A 27,189-nucleotide genomic window follows, 5' to 3' on the forward strand; every position below is an offset into this window, starting at 1 on the left:
TGCAAAAAAGATAATAAGGGGGGTAGTACAGAGGAAACAATGCACTTCACCTGACTGACATGCCTACCTTCTTTAGAACAGTGACATTTATACTGCATCCACAGTACAAAGAACCACTAAAAGCTGACTGCATTTATACACGTTCCTGCAATTCTTATGTTTTACATACTTTACTCTGAAATTTTTAGATGCTGATACTGTATTTTCTCACAGCACAATAAATTATATGTATCAATTAATAGTAAAGATACATGTTTTGTTCCTGTACAAAACCGTTATACATCAGAAACCATTTTCCATGACTGAAATCAATGAATCTCTATCTTTGTGTTTCAATATGCCTTTGAAAAATAAAGTGTCTAGACAATTCCAAGAATTCCTTGTAAGGGCAAAATTTGAGTGGAATTGTAGACAGGAAAATAATAAGAATGGAAGGAAGTATTTAATGTTTGGTGAATTTTTAGCTCTTAACCATCTTAGAAATTAACACATTCACATTCATGAACTGTAGTTTACAATCAAAACTGTCAACGGACTTTCTTCTAATGTGTACCTAAAATGAGGGTGACATGTAAAGCTGTGCAGCTTCAGAGTGATTGTACTAGTATGAGCACTCTAAGAGCAAATTAGAATTTCCACTGTCACAACTGTAAAACTTGTGTGCATATAGGCTTTCTATTTTGAGCCACTTTCCAGCAAATTACTGTATGTGCGTTACTTTGTTTTTAAAGAGACTCTGCTGGAAAGTATTAAAATGTAGTTTTGTCACCATACTGGTTTTTTCCTCTTTCCACTGAGCAAAGTAGCCACAGAGACAAAATTTTCATGCACACCCTTCCTTCCACCTCCTGCTACAGGCTGTAGAGCAGCTCACTATTACATTCAACAAAAACAACTCCACCAACGGGACAAAAGTACAACAGATTTGGCACAAACTGCAGATACGCATATAGTATCACATCAAATTACTGTAATTTATTTGTCACTCATGAGAAATTTTACACAATGGGAAATACAAGATGGAATATTATGAAAAGAACAATTGCTGAGTCACAGACAAGTACAACAAAAAGACTGTGAGAAATTAAGCTTTCAACCAACATGGCCTGGATTGGAAATAAACAACACACACACACACACACACAGTCTCTGGCTCTGAATCCAGTCTGGCCTTGTTGGCTGAAAGCTTACTTTCTGACAGTGTTTTCATTGTGCCTATCTATGACACAGCATCTCCACTGTATGATGTGTGTTGCTTTATAAAATGTTAACTAGTTCCAGTGGCCGTTCCACTACTTTCTATAGAGCCACAGTATTATTAAAAGTAGCTTAAAGTCTGACTAACCAAGAAAATTTGGCCAAAATCCCCTCAGAGTGCAATGTTATGTTGAAAAGATACTTATGCTCACCATGTTCATCATTGAAATCTATATCCATATCCATAAGAGCTGGTGCAGAACTTCTAAAACCTCTGGAATTTGGAAGTATGTTGTCTTTATTTCTTGGCCAGCTTTCTCTATTTTTGTTTGTGCTCAATGTTACCTGCCCATTGCGATTTGTTCTTCTTGTAATGTTGGCATTAACTTGAGAGCCTGGTCTGCCCTATGGGGAGAAAGAGCTCACATATAAAAATCAGACACAAAATTATGATCAATATACTATTTAAATATTTTTACTGCTACAGTAAACACTATCACATTAACACAATACACCAAGAGCCCAATATTCCATGTTAACGTGGACCTGAGTGTATAGATCAAACAAATCATAAGATTTTGGTAGAAACGGCAGTTCAACGAATTTACAATGCCCACTGCATTACTTACACTTGACCCGCTGTAAACTGACAACTTATTTCCAAAATTACACTTAAAACACAAAGTATCTTGCATCACTTTCAAAAAATAATCATCCTGGTACCTCCGTTTCTGATTTCACATTCACTTTTTTCCTGGAAACATACAGACAGGTAACTGGCAGTGGACATGTTGCATGGGTAGAGTACCAGCATTTACCTGAAGGTTGAATGGGAAACTCCTGAAAAATACTTCAGGGATGGTCAACAGTAGGATTTGTGCCTGCATCGTCTTGCAGTAGAAAAACACAGGTCACATGGTAATATACTAGAAACAGAAATGTTCCTTCTAATTACAAGAGAATATTTCAGACCCAGTTCCTCTTTTTTTTTCCTTCAAAAGTCACTAAACTACAACAGTGTAATAAAGTATAATCCAAACCAAAACTTGCCCTACCAGCAAATATTTGACACTCTTTGTTAGCTTCAGTTTCTCACACTGTTTCTCTTTTACTTTTCTAGAAGTATAAAATGCTTGTGAAATGAAATAACACAGTAAATATAATTCAACCACATTAACAGCAAAAACATTATGAGCTATACACATTAATACTATAAAGACAAATGTTTCTTGCTTGGAAAATTGGCATGATCTACTAAAACATGCTGTCCACTGAGAGGATAAGACTGTGCCTGCTATACACACACCAGTGTTTACTTTTAAAACACTTCCCCTAAAAATCTCATTTGATAGTTATAACAAGGAAACATAACACAACACCCAAAACTGTTAATGTTCAAAGAATTTAGAGTTGGTGAAACATAATGCACATAGTAATTTTGCCAAAAGCAAACAAAAGACCACCCTCATCTTGAATTTAATCTGTGTTGCTGCCTGGAAAGTATTGTACATATATTGCTCTGAAATAACAACAGATCACTATTATTGTTCCATACATCTGCTGCACACAGATGACCCAAAGCTTTATGAAAAATCTTAACTTGAAACACAGTCATAATCTTCAGCAATGACACCAACAAGGAATTTGGCTTAGACAAGCGCACCACACTGGCACAACAGAGGGGTAAAATTTCAAACTGCAGGCATCAAAATGCCAAATTAAGAAGCTATGAAGGGTCACCATGCAGGGAGTAATGCCAAAAGATCTTAATGGCCAGTTCAAGGCCATTTCATTGATATAATATCCATCTGCCACTAGAAAAAGCGAATTGGCTACATGACTTATCCATCGATACATTACGTAATCTTATAGAATTGGAAAGTATGTGAATAATGATAAAATTTGAAAGACAGCACAATGATCTCATTTGCTGTGTTTATTGCTATTCCAACAATAGCAGTAATATGTATTCAGCTAGCACAAACTACAGTAATGGTTGGTTGGTTTAAAAGGTGTGTGTGTGTGTGTGTGTGTGTGTGTGTGTGTGTGTGTGTGTGTGTGTGTGAGGCGGGGGGAGAGGGGGTGGGCAAACTGCTAGTCATCGGTCCCTTGTTCCCAGTAAAACAATTACCCAAGGGAGAGAAGAAAGACATATGGCACTATAACAGGACAAAGTAAGAACTTTAAGAACAACAGGAGGATAACAAACACTACAATGGACAAAACACGACAAGAAAACCACAGAGATACACAAGAAACAGAGAGAAGAGAGAAAAACAAAACAAGAAAGACTAGCATGGCTGGCTTACCTTGAGAATAAGAAAGGAGAAGCCTGCCACCCTGCAACACATTAAGATCTCCACCCTAAAAGCCCTAGGGTGGAGGACACAGAGGGACAAAGGACATGCGCTAAAACTCAGATCAAATGATGTAAAACTAAAGCATCTGTAGAGGCATTGTCACCTAAAACCGAAGGTAGGGTGCTGGAAAAGTTAAAAGTCCGCCGCAGAGTGCCTAAAAGTGGGCAGTCCAGCAAGAGGTGGACAACTGTCACTTGGGAGCCACAGCGACACCGAGGTGGGTCCTCACAACGGAGGAGGTAACCATGTGTGAGCCACGTATGGCTAATGCGGAGCCAACTAAGTGAGAAGCCCGCACAGAAGACTTCCACACATTCGCAGTCTCCTTAATGACACACAGCTTGCTGTCTCCCAAAGCTGAAAAACCTTGTGGTGTAAGACAGAGCGCAGGTCAGTTGCAGAGAGCAGTTTCCGCACAGCCTGTTTGGCCAGCCTGTCAGCAAGTTTGTTGGCTGGGATTCCAACTTGTCCTGGGGTCCAAACAAACACCACTGAACGACTGGACCGTTCTAGAGCAGAGAAGGACTCCTGGATGTTTGCTACCAAAGGATGGCAGTGTTAGCACTGGTCTATAGCTTGTAAGCTGCTCAGGGACTCAAAGTAGACAAGAAATGACACACCATAACAGGAACAGATCTACTGAAGTGCATGAGGTATGCCCACAAGCTCTGTAGTGAATATACTGCAGCCAGCAGGCAATGAATGCTGTTCAATATGGCCTCTGTGGACATAGGCGAAGCCAACATTACTATCAGCCATCGAGCTGTCGGTGTAAACAACTTCAGAGCACCGGAACATGTCAAGAACCAAGAGGAAATGACAGCGGAGAACGCCAGGGTTAACGCACTCCTTAGGGCCATGCATAAGGTCCAGATGAAGCTTCAGCCGAGGTGTACACCATGAAGGTGTACATGAATGAACCTCACAGAAGGGGAGACCAACAGCCCTACAGCTGCTGCTAGGCCGCTGATGGTCACTAAAAATAGAGATACATTCAATACAGAACCCTGCGTAATGCCATTCTCCTGAAAACGGGGGAGAACTATGGGAGGCACCAACTTGGACATGGAAAGTATGGAGCGACAGGAAGTTCTGGATAAAAATCGGGAGCAGGCCCCGGAGACGCCACTCGTACAATGTGGCAAGGAGATGACGTCACCAGGTCATGTCACATGCGTAAATCAAAAACGATGGCAACCAGGTGTAGGCGTCTAGAAATGGCTGTTCAGATGGCAGACTCAAGGGACACAAGATTATATGTGGTAGAGCGACCCTAGTGTAAGTCGCCACCTTACTCCAGGACCCAACCCAACCACCAACACATCATATGTTCCAGCTTACATAGAACGTTGGTGAGGCTGATGGGCCTATAGCAGTGCACATGAAGTGAATTTTTACCAGGTTTTAGCATCAGAATGATGGTGCTCTCCCGCCACTGCGATGGAAAAGACACCTTCACACCAGATCCAGTTGAAGACGATAAGGAAATACCGCTTGTAGTCAGACGAGAGATGTTTAATCATCTGACCGTGGATCTGATCCAGCCCATGAGCTGTGTCGGGGCAATGTGCAAGGACGCTGTAGAGGTCTCACTCTGTAAATTGGATGTTACAGGGTTCACTGTGGCTTGCAGTGAACGAGACGACTTTCCTTTCCATCCGTCATTTGAGGGTGCAAAAGGCTGGGGGTAGTTCTCGGAAGCAGAGGCTGGAGCTTAGTGCTCAGCAATCGCATTTGCTTCGGTGGACAGCACGCCACTGATGTTAATGCCAGGGACATCTATTGGGGGTCCAGTACCCAAATAGATGCCTGACCTTCATCCAGACTTGGGAAGTGATGTGTGGCACCTAATGGTCAACATGTACCTCTCCCAACACACTTTTTTTCTTTATTCTATAAGCTGGTGCACGCGGGCACGGAGCCACTTAAAGGGTATTAGGTGCTCCGGGGAAGGGTGCCACTTATGTCACTGAACAGCTCGCCAGCATTCTTTAATTGCCTCAGTGACTTCCTGCAACCACCAAGGGATTGTCTTTCCCTGGGAGCACCCTGAAGATTGAGGGATTGCATTTTCCGCCACAAAATTATCATTGTAGTGACTTGCTCAATCACAACATTGATGGCACCACATGGAGGAGATTCAATGGTGACAACAGAAGTGAAGGCTATCAAATCTGCCTTGTTTAAAGTCCATGTGGGTAGGCATCCGGTGGAGTGACAGGAAGATGGGTAAGTGGTCACTACCACACAGGTCGTCATGTGCTCTCCAGTGGACAGATGGGAGAAGTCCTGGGCTACAAATTGATAAAGCAATTGCCAAGTAACTACCAAGAGCCACACTGAAATGTGTGGCAGCCCCAGTATTTAAGAGGCAGAGGTCGAGGTCGAGTTGGGACAGCAAATTTTCGACATCTCTGCCATGCCCAGTAAGGATGGTGCTACCCCACAAGGGGCTATGGGCGTTAAAATCTCCCAAAAGTAGGAAAGGTTTAGGGAGTTGATCAATCAGTGCAGCCAATACGTTCAGGGGTACTGCACCATCTAGAGGGAGATACACGTTGCAGTTATTTCCTGTGTCATCTGTATCCTGACAGCCGCAGCTTCAAGAGTTTGAAGGAGCATAGGTTCACTACATACAGAGTTCAGGACATAAACACAAACTTCACCTGACGCACTATTATATTCACTATGATTCTTGTAATATCCCCTGTAGCTGCGAAGGGCAGGGGTCCACATTGCCAGGAACCAGGTTTCCTGGAGGGCAATGGAGAAAGCAAGTGTAAAGCTTAACAGTAGCAGTAGCTCATCCAGGTGGTGGAAAAAACTGCCGCAATTCCACTGGAGGATGACATGATTGTGAGACTGTGAAGGCATGAAACACTTAATGAGGCAGTCTACAGTTCAGGGTCAGGATTGGAATGACTCCTTACCCTCTTCCTTAACACCCACATCCTTTCGTTTTTCCATCTCCTTCCCTCTTTCCTGATGAAGCAACCGTTGGTTGCAAAAGTTTGAATTTTGTGTGTATGTTTGTGTGTGTATCAACCTGCCTACAGTGTTGACCAACCTCAAAGCTGAAAGCGGTTTTTAAAATGAGATGCTGCACCATCAGTCACATACAAATGTTTAGGAAATGCATGGCCTTTGGATGCTATGTCATCAATTATCATACTGACCGTCACAAATGAGATCATCTCTGACAATAGCAAAACAGTGGGATGTTCCTCCAAGGAAGTGAGCCACACTTGTGAATATTGATATCTGTCATGTGTGCCAGTGGTAAATTAATCTCACTCTGCAAAGCAACAGACCAGTTCTCAGCAAAGTCAAAATGAGGAACAAATGTGTCAGTATTCTGGGATGTGGCTGATTTTGCTTCTGCTATGGCCTGTATCTGAATCCTCCAGATATGATGGTGAGCTATTCCTTTCATGACCCAATGCCTAACCTCTGTAACAAACTCCTCTGGCTCTAGTCGTCTTTGACAGCTCTCCTCCTTTCCACAATGCATAGGTTACGTCAATGTCAGCAACCTGATGATATAAGCTTCAACTGTCATCACTTCAGCACCAGGACACACAGCACACTCCTGCAAGCAACATTTAGCTTGCTGCTCTTGACATATACACAAAAGCATCAGGTCCATACCTGTGTACTTCTTTCCTGTGACACTGCTTATGGCAAAACAAAATTTCAAATTAGAGCAGTGAATACATGTGCACACTTTCTTCACTGGCTAGTGTTTTATCCATTTTTATCATAAGGAGTAGAACTTTGTGAGACTAATTTTTAAATTTGGGTTCTCCTTTTCCATTGGAAGTTATGCTTCTCTTGTTGATCTAGTCATAAATCTTATCATTTTAATTTTTTCAGCATTTTCACTAACAGACATAACAGCAGCCTGGTTAAGACTTCCGACTGTTGCATTCTTTGCCATCACTTGGGTAGCATTCCAGCAATAGTAAGCGTATCATCTTACAACGAATACAGAAGTACCTTTCTCATTCTTTATTTTACGAGCTTTTGAAAACAAACAATATTAGGAAGTGGGTGTGTGTTTCTGTATCTGCTGCTTAGAGTGGCTACTTGGTATCAATGTCAGTAAATGCACCTTCTCAGCACAGGGTGCTGCTGAGATAGCAGTATTTAGGTTTTGAAACAACACGTCATATTTCGTGCACATATCACTATCTTCAGGTTCTGTGTTAAGTGCATCTACACTACTGGCCATTAAAATTGCTACACCACGAAGATGACATGCTACAGATGCAAAACTTAACCGATAGAAAGAAGATGCTGTGATACGCAAATGATTAGCTTTTCAGAGAATTCACACAAGGTTGGCGCCAGTGGCGACACCTACAACGTGCTGACATGAGGAAAGTTTCCATCCAATTTCTCATACACAAGCAGCAGTTTACCGGTGTTGACTGGTGAACCATTGTTGTGATGCCTTGTGTAAGGAGGAGAAATGCGTACTATCACTTTTCAGACTTTGATAAAGGTCGTATTGTAGCCCATCGCGATTGCTGTTTATCGTATCGCAACATTGCTGCTCGCGTTGGTCGAGATCCAATGACTGTTAGCAGAATATGGAACCGGTGGGTTCAGGAGGGTAATATGGAACGCAGTGCTGGATCCCAACGGCCTTGTATCATTAGCATTCGAGATGACAGGCATCTTATCCGCATGGCGGTAACAGATCGTACAACCATGTCTCGATCCCTGAGTCAACAGATGGGGATGTTTGCGAGACAACAACCATCTGCACGAACAGTTCGACAACATTTGCAGCACCATGGACTATCAGCTCGGAGACCATAGCTGCAGTTACCCTTGACGCTGCATCACAGACGAGCGCCTGCGATGGTGTATTCAACTACAAACGCGCAAGCACAAATGGCAAAACATTTTTTTGGATGAATCCAGATTCTGTTTACAGTATCATGATAGTCGCATCTGTGTTTGGCGACATCGCGGTGAACGCAGTTTGAAGTGTGTATTTGTATTTGCCATTCTGACGTATGACCTGGGGTTATGGTATAGGGTGCCATTGACGGTACTTTGAACAGTGGACGTTAGGTTTCAGATGTGTTACGACCCGTGGCTCTACCCTTCATTCAATCCCTGTGAAACCCTATATTTCAGCGGGATAATGCACAAATGCATGTTGCAAGTCCTGTATACGGGCCTTTCTGGATACGGAAAATGTTCTACTGCTGTCCTGGCCACCACATTCTCCAGATCTCTCACCAACTGAAAACATCTGGTCAATGGTGGCCGAGCAACTGGCTCGTCACAATAAGCCAGTCACTACTCTTGATGAACTGTGGTATTGTGTTGAAGCTGCATGGGCAGTGGTACCTGTACACGCCATCCAAGCTCTGTTGGACTCAATACCCAGACGTATCAAGACCGTTATTACGGCCAGAGCTGGTTGTTCTGGGAACTGATTTCTCAGGATCTATGCACCCAAATTGCGTGAAAATGTAATCACATGTCAGTTCTAGTATAATATATTTGTTCAATGAATACTCGTTTATCATCTGCATTTCTTCTTGGTGTAGCAATTTTAATGGCCAATAGTGTATATTACACACTTCACAAAGTTTTGAAGATGTTGCAATTTCTTCCACTTTTCTTTTTGCAAACTGTTTTCTTCTTGTGCTTCTTACTTGTCCTGGACATTTAAGGGGAGATGTAGTAGGGGCTACAGCAGAAATGCAAACTTTCAACCCATCACTCCCAGAAATATAAACACCTGCAATGTCTTCTTCAGTTTCACATTTGGGTGCTGGTGGTAGTTCACATGGGTTGTCACTAAATTGTTTCTTGTAGTGAGTGTAGTAATTCCTGCACAATGGATGTGACGCTAATACCATTACTGGAGGACCATAATATCACTGCAATTGCTCTGACAAACTTCCAACAACTATGAAGTATTTTTCACTTTTCTGAAATACCATCTCCTTGTGTTTTTTTTTTTCACAGTTCACATACCTCACTCTTTCACTACTATATTTCCTCACTGACATTTTTTCTAACAAAAAGCTCAAGCCGACTACAAAACTCAATGCAGAATGTTTCATGTGCAAGTTCTCATTCTTCTGTTATAAACAGATCACTGGGAACAGTGTTGTCAACATGCATATTTTACACAAGAAATTCAGTGATGCGAAAGATGCAGAATGTTGAAAACTTGTTAACACTTTACACAAAAAAATATTGTTCACTGTTTCTGCACTGACTATGAACGTATTAACCTAACGTTTTTTTGTTTAATTCTCGTAAGTACTCAGATGGGGCTTTTCAAGTAAATAATTTGTAAAAACTCATAAACATGGAACTTTTTACAGTTTTTAGTAATAAATATTTCAATAATACAAACTGCTGGAGCAGAGAATATATTGTTTATAAATATATCAGTAGAATCTGGTAGTATGACAGAACACAGCGTTCTGTGACTTTCCGAATTGGGGGGGGGGAACTTAAATTCCGTGTTTTAATCTTAAAATGTAAATTAAAGAAAGCCCATAAGTGTGCAGATGTCAACTAAATTTCAACACATTGCAAGGGAGCTTTAATGCGAAACATTTGTCAGGTCTCCAGTACTCTAAGTTTATTAGTCACACTTTTTGCCTTCTAATGTTTACAGAGTTATTTACAAAATATACATTTTTCAAATGGCCATACCATTTACAAAAATTAAAATAAAACAAAAATACATTATTTCTTAACACTTTGATATGAATGTCTAATATACATTTTTTCCAGAGAAGTTCATAACCATGAGTTGACATGACCTGTATGATCTGAGATATTACCCTAGGTATGTGCAGTTTCCTTAATGTTTTTTCAAAGAAAATCTTACACAGATCCAGAACAAAGAAAATATTTTTCTGCAAAATTTTTAAATTTATGATTTTTTAAGTAAAATGGTGAATTAAGTCCGTGTCTATTTGTGTGTTTACGAGGCATAGTCTCATATTTAGTAACTAGTGTATAAGTTTTGAAGCCTGTATCGCTGCTATCATTTGTTCGGCTCGAAAATCCAACAATCACTGTGGAAAGCTCTGTCAGGTTCCATCCCCTATTCAGGAACCAAAAGAGTAGATCGGTTGTTTGTGTCTGAAAGCATGGAGTGAAATGGTGTCAGTGACAGACTAAGTGTTTTTGTACCACCTTTCTTATGTGTTCTCATCAAGTGTGGTAATGCAAATCCTTGGGCAACAGACAAGGTTAGTTTTCGTCATTTTTATTTACGTATTGGTTTCAAACTAATTTTAGTAACAGGACGGACAGGGTCTGTGCATCCCACTTAAGAGTTGGTCACAGTTCAGGAACAGCCAAGGATGTTGTTATCTGCAATTAGCTTTCTGCAGACTGCTACCTCAGGGTGTTGTGGCAGCAGGGAAACTGACACACTCCATGGGACAACTCATGTGTCATTTATTTTTTTCCATGCAATGTACTGCCTAGACACTTTCCAGCATACCCAACTTGGAGCAGCCACACTCACCACAGAGGAAACCAGCAAGTTATCAGGCATTTGCGTTGCTCAAAAAGGATAGTCATATGGGGATTGGCCATTTGTCCTCACTCATTCGCCCTGTGAGCGCACACATGGCTGCTCCTACAGCAAGGCCCAAGAAAGCACGTTGGGGGAAGGGATCTGCTACTTATCACGATTGTTAGGCAGATTGTGGAGCCCTTTAGGGAAATAGTATCCAAGGTTTGAAAGGAGTTCAATGTATGCTCAGCAAAATCTACAGGAAGGGGGAGGGGGGGAGGGGAGGAGGAGGAGGAGGAGGAGGAGGAGGAGGGAAGTCATGTCTGAAAGGAAGTAGAGGCATCAAGGAGGCATTCATCTGACATGTGCAGCAGCCGGCAGCTATCAACATTGAAGAGTGTAGTCATCTTCAAGTTGAGGCTCATGTCAGCATCAATGACACCTATCATGTCGGCACCAATAACACCTATCACTTGGAATCTGAGACCATCCTCAGTTCATACAGGCAGCCACTAAAAGTGTTAAAATACTGTTGGTCTCACTCGTGAGGTACAAATAGAGCTTAGAATTTGTAGTATCAAATCCATAATTGACGGAGGTCCTTAGGTTTTCAATGTGAGTGGAGAGTGTCAACCAAAGCCTCTGTCAATTCTGTGACTGTCTTGGCTAAAGACTTCTGGAACTCCGTTACAGAGTGGAGAATAGGCATAGCAATGCAAGGGGCACCCAAATTTGTTATAAAAGTCAGTAGATCACTCAAAGGACGGTATTATTCAGTACAGATATTTCGTTCATTCCAAGCAAGTGTCCATTCGTGACATTGTCCAGACATGAGTTGCTGCAATCTGAATCCATTTTAGCAAACTAATAGTTTCTCTCAGGTGATAAAATTTATTGATTATGAAACACAGGATCTTTAAGTTTATTTAGAATCCGGAAATATTTAATTAGTAATAGCATGTCATAATTTATCTGTTTAATATAAAGGTGTTTTGATTTTGTATGCAAAACGAAGTGTGAATTTGTGTGTGGCTTTTACTCCGATATGAGTTATCACTTAGAGTGTGTAACATTACAGGACATATTGCAGTATTCGATACTGTAGACTTTTAGGGGATGTCGATACAGGTATGCAAAATGTAAAGGGAAACTTTGGTGATGTTTAAATATTGTACTGTGTCAATATTAGGACATTTTGCACAGAAAGAACAAAAATAGAATTAATGTAAATATATATTAGTGTTAGTAACTTATTTTCATTCAATTTTGTAATTATATTTCATTTTGTAAAAGAAAGACTCACTGTTTGCTGTAGCTCTGATTAATTGTATAAATTTTCAGTTTTGAGCTAAATTATTTCGTAAAATATGGACAAGATACTTTTGGGGAGTCACCAGCTAAGGAGGGATGAACGTTTAATGCACACTTCTGGAACTTTCTATGGAGAAATTCTATATTATGATCGCAAAAATACGAAAACTTGTGAAAACTGTTTCATAACCTAATTTCGAAAGACGATTTGTATCAAGAAATATTGCTAAAAAGATTTATTTACGTTTTGAAACACGATTTAAATCATTTTACATATAAATAGTTGTTCTAAATCACTCAAGAAATATCCAGAATCAAATGTCAAGATATTTCTGGAAACGTCGGTGCAAATCTGGTGAAGGTTATCCAGAAGCTGGTAGAAAAATGTTATAAAATCTATTTGGAAATTATGCTTGTAAGAATTTATATGTACTGATCCTTTTACTTACTTTAATCTGTACTAAAATCCTGTAATGTCTAATTTAGTTTTAAGTCGTGAATTGCTATCGTATTGTAAACAAAACATTGTCAAAGACTCTCATTGTTTGGAAAGATTAATACACCTAGGAGTTGTCTGTTGCCAGTTCAGTTCAGTTCGGATATGCAGTGCGGTTAGCTCGGAGAGTCAGTTGTTGATTCTGTGAAGTCTGTCAGTTCTGTTTGTAAACAAACGTCTGTAATGAAGAATTACTTGTTGTCGTCACTATGAACTCTAGACCTTTTGCACGAAGCAGACACCTCCTAATGCAACGTTTTAATTTGGTGTTGAGGAGCTGAAATGTTATAATTTGGTGCAGAAAGTCCTGGGACGTTATAATTTGGTTGAGGAAGCTGTGATGTTATAATTTGGTGGAGGAGCTGGGATATGTCGACCACCCAGTGATTCTTCAAAATAAAATACGTCTCTTCTGGGACCACAAGAAGAGGATATACGACGGACCAGTCATTCTTCAGAAGTAAATACTTCTATTTTGGGGTCACAAGAAGAGGAGTGAATCAACCGAGCGAAACCATCCTGGAATTGAAGAAATTTCGCAAAACACGAACACCAACGACCGCCGACGCACACTAAGATAAGTACCTGCTTCCTAAAATAATGGAAAAGACGCAGATTTCAGTATTGACAGCGGTGTAGCGAGTACACCTATTAGGGAAAGTGCTTCCGACAGTGTAGGAATGTTGGAAATGTTAAAACAAATGTTTTCAGAGTTAAACTCGAAGATGGACGATTCTCGTGCCGAATTAAGTCAACAAATTGAACAGACACAACAACAGATGGACAGGTCGATTTCGAAGGCTGTGTGTGATTTAAAATCAGAAATAAATTCAAATACAGAACAGATTGCTCACACTAATCAGGTTCTCGAAGAATGGCGAATTACTTTAGAGTCAAACCAAAAAGAACTTAGTTGTCGTGTGGACACGGTTGAGAGCAAAATTTCTGTCCTTGAAACTGATTTAAGTAACGAAATTTCAAATAACCAGTCAAAACTTAAAAAAGTTGTTGATTTTGTAAATGAGGAAAATTCTCAATTGAGAAATGAATTTGACCAGACAAAACGATTTTTTGAAAGCGAAATTGAATCTTTCAAATCTGATTCTGACAAAAAGGTCACAGAAATTTGTAGTAGAGTAGGTAATGTCGAAAAAACTGTAGACGGAAAATTTGTAGAAATACAAGAAACTATGTTGCAAAAAGGTTTTAGTAATAGTTGTAATGGGGTATGGGGAAATTTTCCCATTAAAACTTATCCCGGTGACAAGAATATACACCCAAAAGACTTCATGCAATTCTGCAAGGAGCAGTTCACGTCCATAATGACAGATAGTGTTAAGATAAAATTTGTAAAGAAATTACTTGATGGTGAGGCGCTTTCGTGGGCCAATCAGAATTGTTCCTCGGAAATGTCCTTTGAAGATTTCGAAAAATGTTTTCTAACCAAATTTTGGTCTGAAACTGAGCAAGCTCGAATCAAAAGTGAATTCTTGAATGGTCCTAGTTACAGAAAATCTGATGGGTCAATGAAAGCCTATTGTGAGAAACAGTTGCAAAAATTAGTGCATCTGGATAAGCCATTTGATGAGCTAACTCAAACTGATGCACTAAAACGGAGACTTCCGAAAAGAGTACAATGGGGTTTAGTATATGGCCCAGACGAGTCCGTAGAACAATTCTTGAAATATGTGGACAAACTTGATAGAGCCTTTGAACAAAAACAACAGATTTAACGACTTTGTAGGTTCATCACACAGAGGGTGGGAACCGAACAGTGGAAATAATAACAATAATAGTGAACGAAGAAACTTTAACAACAACAGGGATAATTATAATAGCAATGACAGAAGAAATTTTGGTAGGAATGATCAGCACTTTAATTCAAACAGAGAATGGGAAAATCGGAACAGGTCCTGGGGTAATGACATGAGAGAAGGTAACCCGAGGCAGGGAAACGACAGACATAGGCCTTTAAACGACTAAATGCTCCACTGGGAATCTGTCAGTTTGGGGCAAGGAATTTTCAAAATCAGGCTAATTTCACCCGGAACAGACAGCACTATAATCAGAGACCTATGTTGAAGTTAAGGAGGATGTTATAAGCAATAGTGTTGAGAATAGTTGTGCCAGGAACTCTAACTACATTCCACATGAGAATCAGATTGTGCCAGTTCAGCTTAGTAATACATCAGGAGACAGGGGGGTTGATTGTGCTGATGCATCTGAGATTATTTTGAAATCCGTTTGGGACAAATTTAAAGATTACAGTGATGACAATGATGTTAAGATCAAATTAAGGGAAATTTGTGAACCAGTTTCTGCTTTTAAGCCTAATGAAATCATCAAGCGGGGTACTAGTCAGGATGTGTGTGAGGTAAATAGTAATCCAGACATTCCAGTAAATTCCAGTAGACCTAGAAGTTTGAAGAAAGTATTGCCTAATAAAGAAAACCTAAATATGGAACAGAGGTATGATGAGATAGCAGAATATCTTTTGTATGAAGAACAGGAAGAAAGGGAAAACACCACTATTGGTAGTCCATACATAAAAATTAAAGCTGCAGGTTGGGAAGGGTATTGTTTGATTGACACAGGGAGTCCAATTAGTGCCATTTCAAGCAAATTAAGAGATATAATTAAGCATGATCCTGACTTTATTGAATTACCAGTTGTTGGAATAAAAATTAGAGGCATTACCGGCAAACTGAGCAAAATTGTTAATAGACAGGTGGTGTTGTCCTTCAGTATAAATGATGTACAGTTTACTAAAGGATGTCTTGTAATAAGTGACCTAAATGAGAATGTACTGTTGGGTATGGACTGGATATTAAAAGTTAATGCAGCATTTGATTGGGAAAAGAGTTTGTTTACCTTTATTGATCCTAAGATGAGAGTATGTTCCAGTAGTGACATGTCAGTTCAAAACTGTGCTGATAAGGGAATTGAAATTAGGGACGTTACATTTTCTAAAGACAGTGGTTATTGTGTAGAGGAAATTACTGAGGATTATGATGATGGAGAATATGGGGATATAGTTCAAGAAAAATTACGGGAATCAGATAATTTGAACCAAGAACAGAAGGTAGAGTTAGAAAGATTATTGTAGAATTACTGTGATGTTTTTGATGATAGACCTGGCAGAGTAAAGAATTATCAATGTAAACTCAGATTAAAACCACATGAGCCATTCTTTATAAAACCTTATAGTGTACCCATTGCAAAGAGAAAAGATGTAGAAAAGGAACTTCAAAAGATGGAAGAGTGGGGCATCATTGAGAGAAGTAAGAGCCAATACAATAATCCTATGGTAGTTGTTGCAAAACGTGATGGCAGTGTCAGGCTTGTACTAGATTCAAGACACCTAAATAAGTATCTGGAAAGAGAGACCGATCATCCCGAGAATATAGACTAATTACTTCATACATTTGAAAGAATGAAATACATGACCAGTTTAGATCTCACATCAGGATTTCACCAAGTAGAATTAAAAAATGATTCCAGAAAGTATACTGCCTTTTTGTATGGGGGAACATGTTACCAGTATTGTGTGGTACCATTTGGGCTGAATGTCTCAGTAGCCGAATTCATTAGAGCACTTGACTTTGTTTTGCGAAAAGATCTTTTATCAAAATTAACTGTGTATGTAGATGACATTTTGATTACTGGAGAAACTTGGGAAGAACATGTTAATACTTTGAGGGAGGTTTGCAATAGATTAAGGAAAGGGGGAATGTCACTTAAATTATCTAAATGTAAGTTTGGTATGAAAAAATTGAAGTTTCTGGGGCACAGTATTTCTGAGGAAGGTATTTTGCCAGATCCTGAAAAACTCGAGGCAATTGCAAAATTCCCAATTCCAAAAACCAAGAAACAACTAAAGTCATTTTTCGGGATGTGCGGTTACTACAGAAAGTTCATTAGTACCCAAGCTCTAAATGCTCCAAGTCTTAACAGATTGCTGAAGAAAAACGCAATGTGGGTTTGGGATCAGGAATGTGAAGCTGCTTTTGAAGAAATAAAAACACAGTTATGTAACAGTCAAATTTTGTACCGTCCTGATTTAAGTTTACCTTTTTGCATTATGGCAGACAGTAGTGATTATGGCCTACATGCTCACCTTTTCCAAGAAGTAAATATAAATGGGAAAATAGAACACAGGTCTATTGCTTTTGCTAGTCGAACCTTGAAAAAACATGAGAGGCAATACACTGTTACCGAGAAAGAGCTTTTGGCCATTTACTGGGCATTTTCTAAATTCAGAAATTATTTATTGGGAAACCAGATAGTTGTCTACACAGACCATAAGGCATTAATTTATATTCAAGAATGTAGGTTGCATCATGGAAGGATTACCAGGTGGGCACTCTTGTTACAACAATTTAATTACTCAATAAAATATCTTAGAGGACCCGATAATGTAGTGGCTGATGCTTTATCTAGACTACCTGTGGGGGGTGACTTTGAAGATGACAGTGGGGAATGTGAAAAAGAATTCAAAATTATGTATTTAAGAGGGGTGGACAATGAACAAGAAATCAGAGACATTTGTAATGACATCCGAAGGAATCAGAACCACGATGAGAACTGTAAACTGGTCAAAAGTTATTTAGGGAAAAAGGGACATGAAAAAGTGGGAGATTATTACAAAATCTACAAGGGGATTCTATTCAAGAGAAACAGTGTAGATAGCGATGTATGGAAATTATGTTGGCCTGAACAGTACATCAATGTACTCATCAAGTACATTCATGAAAGTTTTGGTCATTGTGGGATTCAAAAGTGTATCCAGAAAATCCAAGAAAATGTGTACTTTAACAACATAGCCAGGAGGGTTAGGAAAATTTTGACGAGTTGTGACAGGTGCCAAAGAGTAAAAGTATCCAACCAAACTTGTCGAGGATTGATGCAAAACATCTTACCAAAAGAACAACACGAGTTAGTCACTGTCGACTTATATGGACCATTACCGAAGACCAGAGGAGGCTATTGCTACATTTTTGTTATGGTTGATGTTTTTTCAAAATTCATTAAGTTATACCCTCTTCGCAAGGCAAACAGTAAGAGCATTATTTCAAAAATCAGAGGAGACTATTTTGGCAGGGTTGGAAAACCTCAGAAAATCTTATCAGACAATGGGACTCAATTTACTTCTGGAGTATGGAAAGCTTTTGTTGAAGCTGAAAATATAAGTCACATTCTTATTTCAGCTTATCATTCGTCAGGAAACCCTTCGGAGAGATACATGAGGGAAATTGGGCGATTCTTTAGAACCTACTGCAATACTGATCATGCTAGTTGGATTGACTATGTTGACAAAATTCGAAGATGTTGTGAACAGCCTACAGCATTCCTCAATAGGGTTTTCGCCTTATGAAACACAGTATAATAGCAAACCACCACATCCAATTAGTGATTTCATTGATTTTCCAGTCTACAAACCATTAAGTACTCAAGAGAGAGAGGAAATAGTGAGAAAGACCATGAAATCTCAAGGTGATAAGAGGAACTGTAGACATGACAAAAGACTGAAGCCTACTCAATTTAAAATTGAAGACTTGGTCCTTGTTAAAACACAAGAGAAGTCTAAAGCCATCAGTGGTGAATTAAAAAAGTTTTTTGACATATACATTGGACCTTTCAAGATTCAGGACAATCCTCATCCGAATGCTTACCGTCTAGTCTACCCAAATTCTGGCAGACTGTTTGGCCTACGAAACGTGACCGAACTGAAATTGTATAAAAAATGTAAAAAAGTATTTTAGATAATAGATGTTTATAGACTTTTATATGTAATCTTACCAGGATATTTTTGTATACTTTGTTATGTTGTATTTATCTGATTCCTCAGGGGAGCATACATTCTTTGTGTGCTAAGTGTTTGGCGAGCACTAGGTCCCCTAGCTATGCAATTGTCATATTTCATTTTCGTATTCTGGCATTGCATCTTACACTTATTCTGTGATCCTGTATAATCAATTTTCTCCATCTGTCAGTCTATCCTCTCTTAGCTTTAAGAAATTATTTAGAGTAAATTTTCTTGAGTAATTAGACTTTAGAGAATTCAAATTTCTGTGTCCTTAAAAAACCGGTCCACCGACTATTAAATGCTTTTGCTAATGTTTAACTGGGTTTGACCACTGTATGCTGTATATTCATAGCGGACTGTGCTATTGCAGCCTGTGATAGCCTGCAGTGTATATGGAAACCATACGGACTGTGAAGATGAGACAAATACAGTGTGTGGCATTGAGGTATACCGACCTTTAAGGAAGAAGATCACCGACCTTCAAGAAAGAAGATCACCGGTCTTCAGGAAAGAAGACACCAAAGATATGTGTAAAACTTTTCTGTTTTGTAATGTAAGGACATCAACCCTTCCGTGTTTCACGTGGAAGTGCTGATGGGGGGGTTGTGTAACATTACAGGACATATTGGGACATATTGAAGTATTTGATACTGTAGACTTTAAGGGGATGTCGATACAGGTATGCAAAATGTAAAGGGAAACTTCGGTGATGTTTAAATATTGTACTGTGTCAATATTAGGACATTTTGCACAGAAAGAACAAAAATAGAATTAATGTAAATATATATTAGTGTTAGTAACTTATTTTCATTCAATTTTGTAATTATATTTCATTTTGTAAAAGAAAGACTCACTGTTTGCTGTAGCTCTGATTAATTGTATAAATTATCAGTTTTGAGCTAAATTATTTCGTATAATATGGACAAGATACTTTTGGGGACTCACCAGCTAAGGAGGGATGAACGTTTAATGCACACTTCTGGAACTTTCTATGGAGAAATTCTATATTATGATCGCAAAAATACGAAAACTTGTGAAAACTGTTTCATAACCTAATTTCGAAAGACGATTTGTATCAAGAAATATTGCTAAAAAGATTTATTTACGTTTTGAAACACGATTTAAATCATTTTACATATAAATAGTTGTTCTAAATCACTCAAGAAATATCCAGAATCAAATGTCAAGATATTTCTGGAAACGTCGGTGCAAATCTGGTGAAGGTTATCCAGAAGCTGGTAGAAAAATGTTATAAAATCTATTTGGAAATTATGCTTGTAAGAATTTATATGTACTGATCCTTTTACTTACTTTAATCTGTACTAAAATCCTGTAATGTCTAATTTAGTTTTAAGTCGTGAATTGCTATCGTATTGTAAACAAAACATTGTCAAAGACTCTCATTGTTTGGAAAGATTAATACACCTAGGAGTTGTCTGTTGCCAGTTCAGTTCAGTTCGGATATGCAGTGCGGTTAGCTCGGAGAGTCAGTTGTTGATTCTGTGAAGTCTGTCAGTTCTGTTTGTAAACAAACGTCTGTAATGAAGAATTACTTGTTGTCGTCACTATGAACTCTAGACCTTTTGCACGAAGCAGACACCTCCTAATGCAACGTTTTAATTTGGTGTTGAGGAGCTGAAATGTTATAATTTGGTGCAGAAAGTCCTGGGACGTTATAATTTGGTTGAGGAAGCTGCGATGTTATAAGTGCAAAAGTGTGCGTGTACAGTTCGTTGACCTGTGCGGTGAATTTTATTTCTATGATTTTGACTCAGATGGACACAAATCTAGTTCCAGTTAGACTTTACGTGAGATAACGTTATTACAAAAAGAGTCGTTTATCCCATTAGGGAAAACAAACTTGCGATCTCGATTTAAAGTACATTACACACCAGTGCGTAAGCAAGCTGCCCTGTAAATCATGTACAATAGTTACAAATGCGCCTGGACTTCATGCACTAAGTTGGAAGATAATTTTGAGACAAGTACTGATTTTGACAAAATGAACTGAAAGTTAAAATATCGAGGTCCAGTTTTAATAGAGACACGTATCACAATGTTGATTATGTTACCTAGCAACACTTTAATGCAGCTTAATTTATCTGAACGTTTTGTGATGCAGTAAGTCCCATTACACACAAACAACATGTTACACATGACTGCATGAGAATCTTTTCTTTCCATAAATGCTAATAAACTTGCAGTTTTTAAAAGTTAAATCACAAACTGTTACGTGACACACTACGGAACTTATTATATCTTATCTCTTCACCAGGATATCTCAATAAGCTGGGACAAACAAAACTATAACTAAAAGAAAAGGCATTGGTAAACAGGTATGTCACAGGTACACTAAACAGAGGAAGCAGCTACTCGTGTAGCTGAGTACTTGGGGAGAACACACAAAAGGTTTATTAGGCTAGGTGATAGTTCGATCCACAGTCAGAATTTTAGCAGTAAACTGCAAAGCATACATTGTGAAGTTCTTGACTTAATCCTTCTGGAATGCTGTTGCACTCAAATTATACTTGGAACGAAGATGCTGATGAAGCTGAAGTAGAAAGGTCTGGATTATTTAGTGATAGACGGAAAGTATATTGAAAAAACCAGTTAGCTGACACAGAAAGGGAATGAGGGGATTCACTGCATTACACAAAAAAAATTGTGTCTTTGGAGGTCTAAAGTAAGCCTGACCATGAAATTATCCAGACAACCAGGCTAAGGGAACTACATTCATTGGATGATTCGACTTAGCAGTAGTTCAATCATTGAAGGCAAGAAAACCAGAAGTAACCCCGTCAAGCTATATTATTTGGAGGCAACTTGACTAGAGGAAGGGATCAGTTGGTAGGACATGTTTTGAGGCATCAAGGGATCACAAATTTAGCATTGGAGGGCAGCGTGGAGGATAAAAATCGTAGAGGGAGACCAAGAGATGAATACACTAAGCAGATTCAGAAGGATGTAGGTTGCAGTAGGTACTGGGAAATGAAGAAGCTTGCACAGGATAGAGTAGCATGGAGAGATGCATCAAACCAGTCTCAGGACTGAAGACAACGACAACAACAACATATGTTATGTAAATATTTTAGACATTTTAGTTACAAACAAGCCTGATCTTATCAACAGCGTCAGTATGAAGACAGGCATTAGTGAGCATGATATGCTAACTACAATGGTTGTCAAAAATTAATCACTCAATTTAAATCCATCAGAACGGTTGCAGAGTTTTTGTGGTTAAAGGAGCAGGTAAGAAGTTGTTGGCCTCCCACAGAGAACAAATAGAAACCATTTAGTTCTGATGTGATTGACATAGAGGAAATATGGGATAAGTTTAAACTGACTAGAAATCATACTTTGAAGACATATGTAGATTAAGTATGGAAGAGTTTCACCTTGGTTTAGTAACAGAATTTGGAAAATGCTGAGGAAGCCAAGTGTTGCATTCTTGTTCAAAAAAGAATGTGGAAATGTTGCCAGGAAAAGTTAGTTGACTTTCATATATGTGATGTACGCAACATTCACACTCACATCTCAACAAAAGATCTTGCTGAGAACCCATGAAAATTATTCTCCTACATAAAAATCAGTAAGGGGGTCGAACACTTCTTTCTCGTCACTTGTTGATTGGCCCGATATTGCAACAGAAGGCAGCAAAAGAAAAGCTGAAGTTTTAAGGTTCACATTTAAAAGAATTGTTGACACAGGACAATTTGGGTCAATGGAAGCATCTGATTCCACCCATCTGCTTTAACCCACGACATAAGGGTGTTGTGTGTGACTTCATTATGGCGCGGAGTTTACGAGTTGGTTGTGTTTGTATATGTCGTCTTTGATGGGCCCTCTCAACATTTGTTGGCAGTAAGTAATTTTTTTGTGTATTTTTTTGTAATATTTTGTGTACTGAATGTGTTTTAATTTATGTAGAGATGTTTGACTTTTTAATTTTTGAGGTGTTGACATTTTGGTTGTTTTTCATATAGTTTTAGGTGGGTGGTTTTTCATATCAATACTTATGGTTTAAAGTTAAAGGTCAAGGTAAATGACCTATTTCAATTTTTGTAGTTTTTGCTGTAGGCATTGGTGTTTTGGTATCGTCAGCTGTGGTTGACCTATGTAGGTCAAAGCAAGTGTCCGATTCCAGTAGATTTTCATTACTTTCTTTTCGTCATTTTGCGTGGATCGTGGTGTCTTTTTTATTGTTATATTCAACTTGTCCCCTCCCTAAAACCACCAATTTCCCATGGCTGCCCTCTTAGTTCAATTGTATTTTTTGAGGGAGAGATAATTATCTTATTTATATGTATTTTCGTTTTTGCTGCCGTGTGTATGTAGTGACATCATAGGTGCCATATTGGAGATGCTTAGAATAGCCATTTCCGCCATATTGATGGTGTCATGGGTCAAAGCAGATGGGTGGAATCTGTCAATTTCATAATCACTGATGTATCATCATTTGACTGTAGCAAGGATTCCATAAGTTGGGCAGTGAAATAGAAATTCTGGCAGCCAGAAGCATGTGAAGGAGTTGAAAACAAGTCAGTCATCAGTTCCAGATGGAACCCCAGTTTGGATTTACAATAAGTCCTCTTTCACCCTGGCTCCCCACTTGGCTTGCCTTCTTCACAAATCTCTCCCCAGTTCAAAGTACCAACTAACTAGAAAGATGGCTGATAACTGCTGTATAAGAGGGGTAAAAGAACAGACCTGCAAAATTAGACAAAAATCCTTAACACTGGGTTGCTAAATAAATTTGTATGTTTGGGTTATGTGACAAGTAACACTCACTTTCATCTGTGAACACAGAAACTGAAAAAGATATTTTTGGGGCCCAACACAATATGCAACTAGCATATCATACAAAATGCTTAGTAACAGTTTCTTAAGCTTCTGACTTAACTTCCATTCTGGAGGAGACAATAATAAAATACGGGTCGACCACAGCGTCCGATCCCACCCGTCGGCTTTGACCCGTGACGTAAGGCTGTTGTGGTGTGTGACGCCACGGCGGTGCGGAATTTAGTTTGTGAGAGGGGTGTGTTTGTAGGTGTCGTTTTGATGTGATTGGTGGTGCTCTCTGGCGGTGTGTTTATGGGTAGCATGTTACGTGGTGTATGGGGTTCATTTGCGTGATAGCATTGCATGTGTGTGGTATTGGGACTGTGCTTTCAGTGGAACATTTTTCTGTGAGTTAATGATTTTAGTTTTGTTATTTCGACGTTATTGTAATCTCCACCCAAAAACCCCCAATTTCCCACACTTGTCCTATCAGTTTCATTAGGTTTCTTGTGGAACGCGCGTGTGTGTGTGTGTGTGTGTGTGTGTGTGTGTGTGTGTGTGTGGTCAGGTTTACGTAATGACGTCATAGGCGCCATATTGGAGTCATAGTGTATGATCGTTTCCGCCATATTTGTGATGCTGTGGGTCAAGGAGACGTTTGGAATCAGACGCTTCTCTATTTCCTAAATACATTACAGAATCAGATAGAAACACACTTTTTTTCTGTCTAGCTGGCACAGCCAGAACTCTAACCAAATTTTGCAATTTTTGTTTTCCACATTATCTCTAACTCCAAAATCTGCAACTGTCTTTCCGAAGTACTAACTGTTGGATGCCAAGGTTATGTTTGGATTTTTTTTTATGTGACTAGAATTTTGTAATAAACCTGATTATTCATCTGGCTTGTTTCCATGACCAGGCAGGTCACCCACATTCTCCGAATAGCAAATAGGGACCCCTACAGTTCTTAATATGAAAGGCTTCTTCAGTCTTTAAATATATTTCAGGGTGCTCTTACAAAGCAAAAACAATAGAACTTACACTTTGATTAAAATAACTGTCATTGATGTTGCGGTTGGAGTCAGCCAGTAGAAAATCTAAGGACATTCTCAAGTGCCTCACGTGTTGTCAGTTTTATAAATTGCCAGAGTACTGTCTTCACACCAGGAACAAGCCCTTCCCCATCTGCCATTACAATCTTGAGGTTTAATTTCAGTGAATACAAAAAAGAAATTGGAATAAGCACTTTGTGTGCCAATTAGTACAATTTTGAAATTGAAATTTGATTTCACACACTTCTGTTAAAAGAACTTATGAGATAGCAGAACATAATGTCAGACTTATCTATTGCTGAAATGAAGTAAAACCTAGCAGTAGTACAGATGAGCATACAGTTAAGAAACAGGTCTTTGATACTTTTGGAATGCCTGTAAACATACTAAAACAAAATTAAGATGTCAAGAGAAAAATAGCTAAAATAAAAACAAACAGAGTCAAATACACATCTCCACTGTACATCTAAGGAGAAACTAACACTTCAAAAAACAGACAGTACATGGCAGCAACAATATTACATAGCACCTGATGATGGCAATATGCCAAAATGGGCTCACTGTGAATGATGTATAAAATAAAAACCATTTAAAGAGCAGTGCAACTGGCTTATATTCATAATAATAATGTCATTAGAAGACATATTTTGCACTGCGGGCCCCAGATAACAAAAGCTATATGTCGTAGCATTTCTGATGTATACCAGCAGAAGAGTTGCCTAAATATCAAGAGAGCTTTTTGGGTCATATTTCACCTCAAAGTATCTCAATAAACCACGCACTTTAGTAAGCTAAATTTTGTAGACTCACAAAAAAATTAATACAGAAAAAGCTTCAGAAATTTTTTGTCAATACAATAAAATTTCTTTATCCCTCATGCAGTGAACTCTATTGAACTATAATGGCACTCTTTCACCCATCTGTACTATCCCATTAGTTTACCAACTCTCAGGACTACAGCTTACCTATTTAATGAAAGATGTAACCTCTTAGTTTACCTTAACTTCTGATCCTCATCACAAAATATCTAAAAATTTGACTTGCGTGCACAGCAAGTGAACTGACAATGTTTTGTCATCCCTATGGGCATGCCCAGTTAATTTGTGGTACAGTTACTAATTACTCTTACTAATAACGTAAGCATGTGCATATTACAAGTGCAGACATATTTGAGCAGGTAGTATTGATGCTGCTTCATTTTACTGTTAATTTCTAGAATTGTTCCATGGTGTTCTGACTGAGAAAGAAAGGAGGAAGACATTATTTTGAAGCAAGAGACAAATTATGCATCAACAATGTAAAGCAAAAAATAATTACTGAATGAAGCAGAATTAACGCCTAGGAAAATTAGAAAAAGATATAGGGCAACCCAATTGTAAGGGAGAGAAGGGTTAAAGTACAACAGTAAATCGCAACTCACTAAAGTAGTCAACTCTAATAGTCAAAAACGAAGTGAAATATTGTACATGGTTTTCACCAAGAAGACTTGACATTCAGCTAAAGTGAAACCAACAAAAACCTGGATCACAACTCCCAAACATAACATTAGGGGAATACTGAAGAATGGGATACAACGCACAGGCTTTGGAAAATGACGTTAGATGTTATCACATACAATACATAGCAAAGATAGTCTAACGTTAAGGAACAAAGGGATGTAGTACAGACAAAAAACATTGTTGACAAACACTTTATATGCCTATATTTCGAATCAAATTTTACATATATTGCCCCCCCCCCCTTTTTTATTTTTACAGTAGATAGGCCTTGTATCCTATTCTTCGTTTGGTCTACATAAATCATCTGATGGACCGGATACCAATACTGGCAAAGACAGAAAAGCAACAAATGTAAAATTTGTGACCTGTACTTCAGCTGACCTATACAGGTCATAAGTCAACTGACGAATAGGACACCTATGTAGTTCAACTGGGATACAAGATGCCAGTGTTGTGTGCGTCACTGTTTTTGCTTTCGCTATCACTAGTATTCTATTCTTAAGTTGGTCTACACAATACAGGATATGAATCAACCGCAGAGGAAACCAACTGAAAAAACTCATTATGAGAAAAAGGTATAACTCAACATGTGTACACAAGTGATTTGAGGTTACACAAGCAACAAAAAGCAAGCAACATCTACCTCTTTGTAAAACATTTATTTTTATATACAATTATGCTGCTTTGCCACAGAAGATAACCAATTTGTTATCTACACCTCAAGAATAAACTAATATCTATGATTAAAATACGAAAACACTGGTCAATGCCTAAGAGTTGTATCCTGTTCTTTAATTGACCCAACTTAAGGTTTGCCTGTGCATAAATGTAGTACCCTGTTAGGTACAGTGATGAGAAGACTAACTTGGGGAACATACTGAATTATTAAAGGAGCAGGGTTGCAATAATACAAGTGTATCAATATATTGTTCTTAACAGCTTACTTCTTCCTAGCCTACTAAAATCCATTACTCTACCTTAGGCTATTATTTATACCCCATTCACAAATATTGCAACTGTTGGCAAACAGCCCATGATGAATTACATACCTACGTAACTGGTTTCTTATCCGCTGACGCTATAAATTATTTGACTACTCAAACCGACACACGGAACGACAACAAGCAAACACGGGATTACTGGATAAGAATTTGTCTAAAGAGCCGAAAAGAGCACACC

At 38.7% G+C, this 27,189-nt stretch overlaps 1 protein-coding gene across 3 annotated transcripts in view; it reads right to left on the minus strand.

The window, feature by feature from the left end:
- The window catches only part of LOC126270205 (uncharacterized), a 58,561-nt gene that overhangs the window by 30,264 nt on the left and 1,108 nt on the right, over positions 1-27,189 (minus strand). For all 3 annotated transcript variants that reach the window (XM_049974053.1, XM_049974052.1, XM_049974054.1), the window contains exon 3: positions 1,410-1,602. In XM_049974053.1, the coding sequence (XP_049830010.1) occupies positions 1,410-1,602 (193 nt within the window). The remainder of the gene's footprint in view (positions 1-1,409; positions 1,603-27,189) is intronic.

The sequence above is a fragment of the Schistocerca gregaria genome, chromosome 1, assembly GCF_023897955.1.
Source record: "Schistocerca gregaria isolate iqSchGreg1 chromosome 1, iqSchGreg1.2, whole genome shotgun sequence".
Lineage (NCBI taxonomy): Eukaryota > Metazoa > Arthropoda > Insecta > Orthoptera > Acrididae > Schistocerca > Schistocerca gregaria.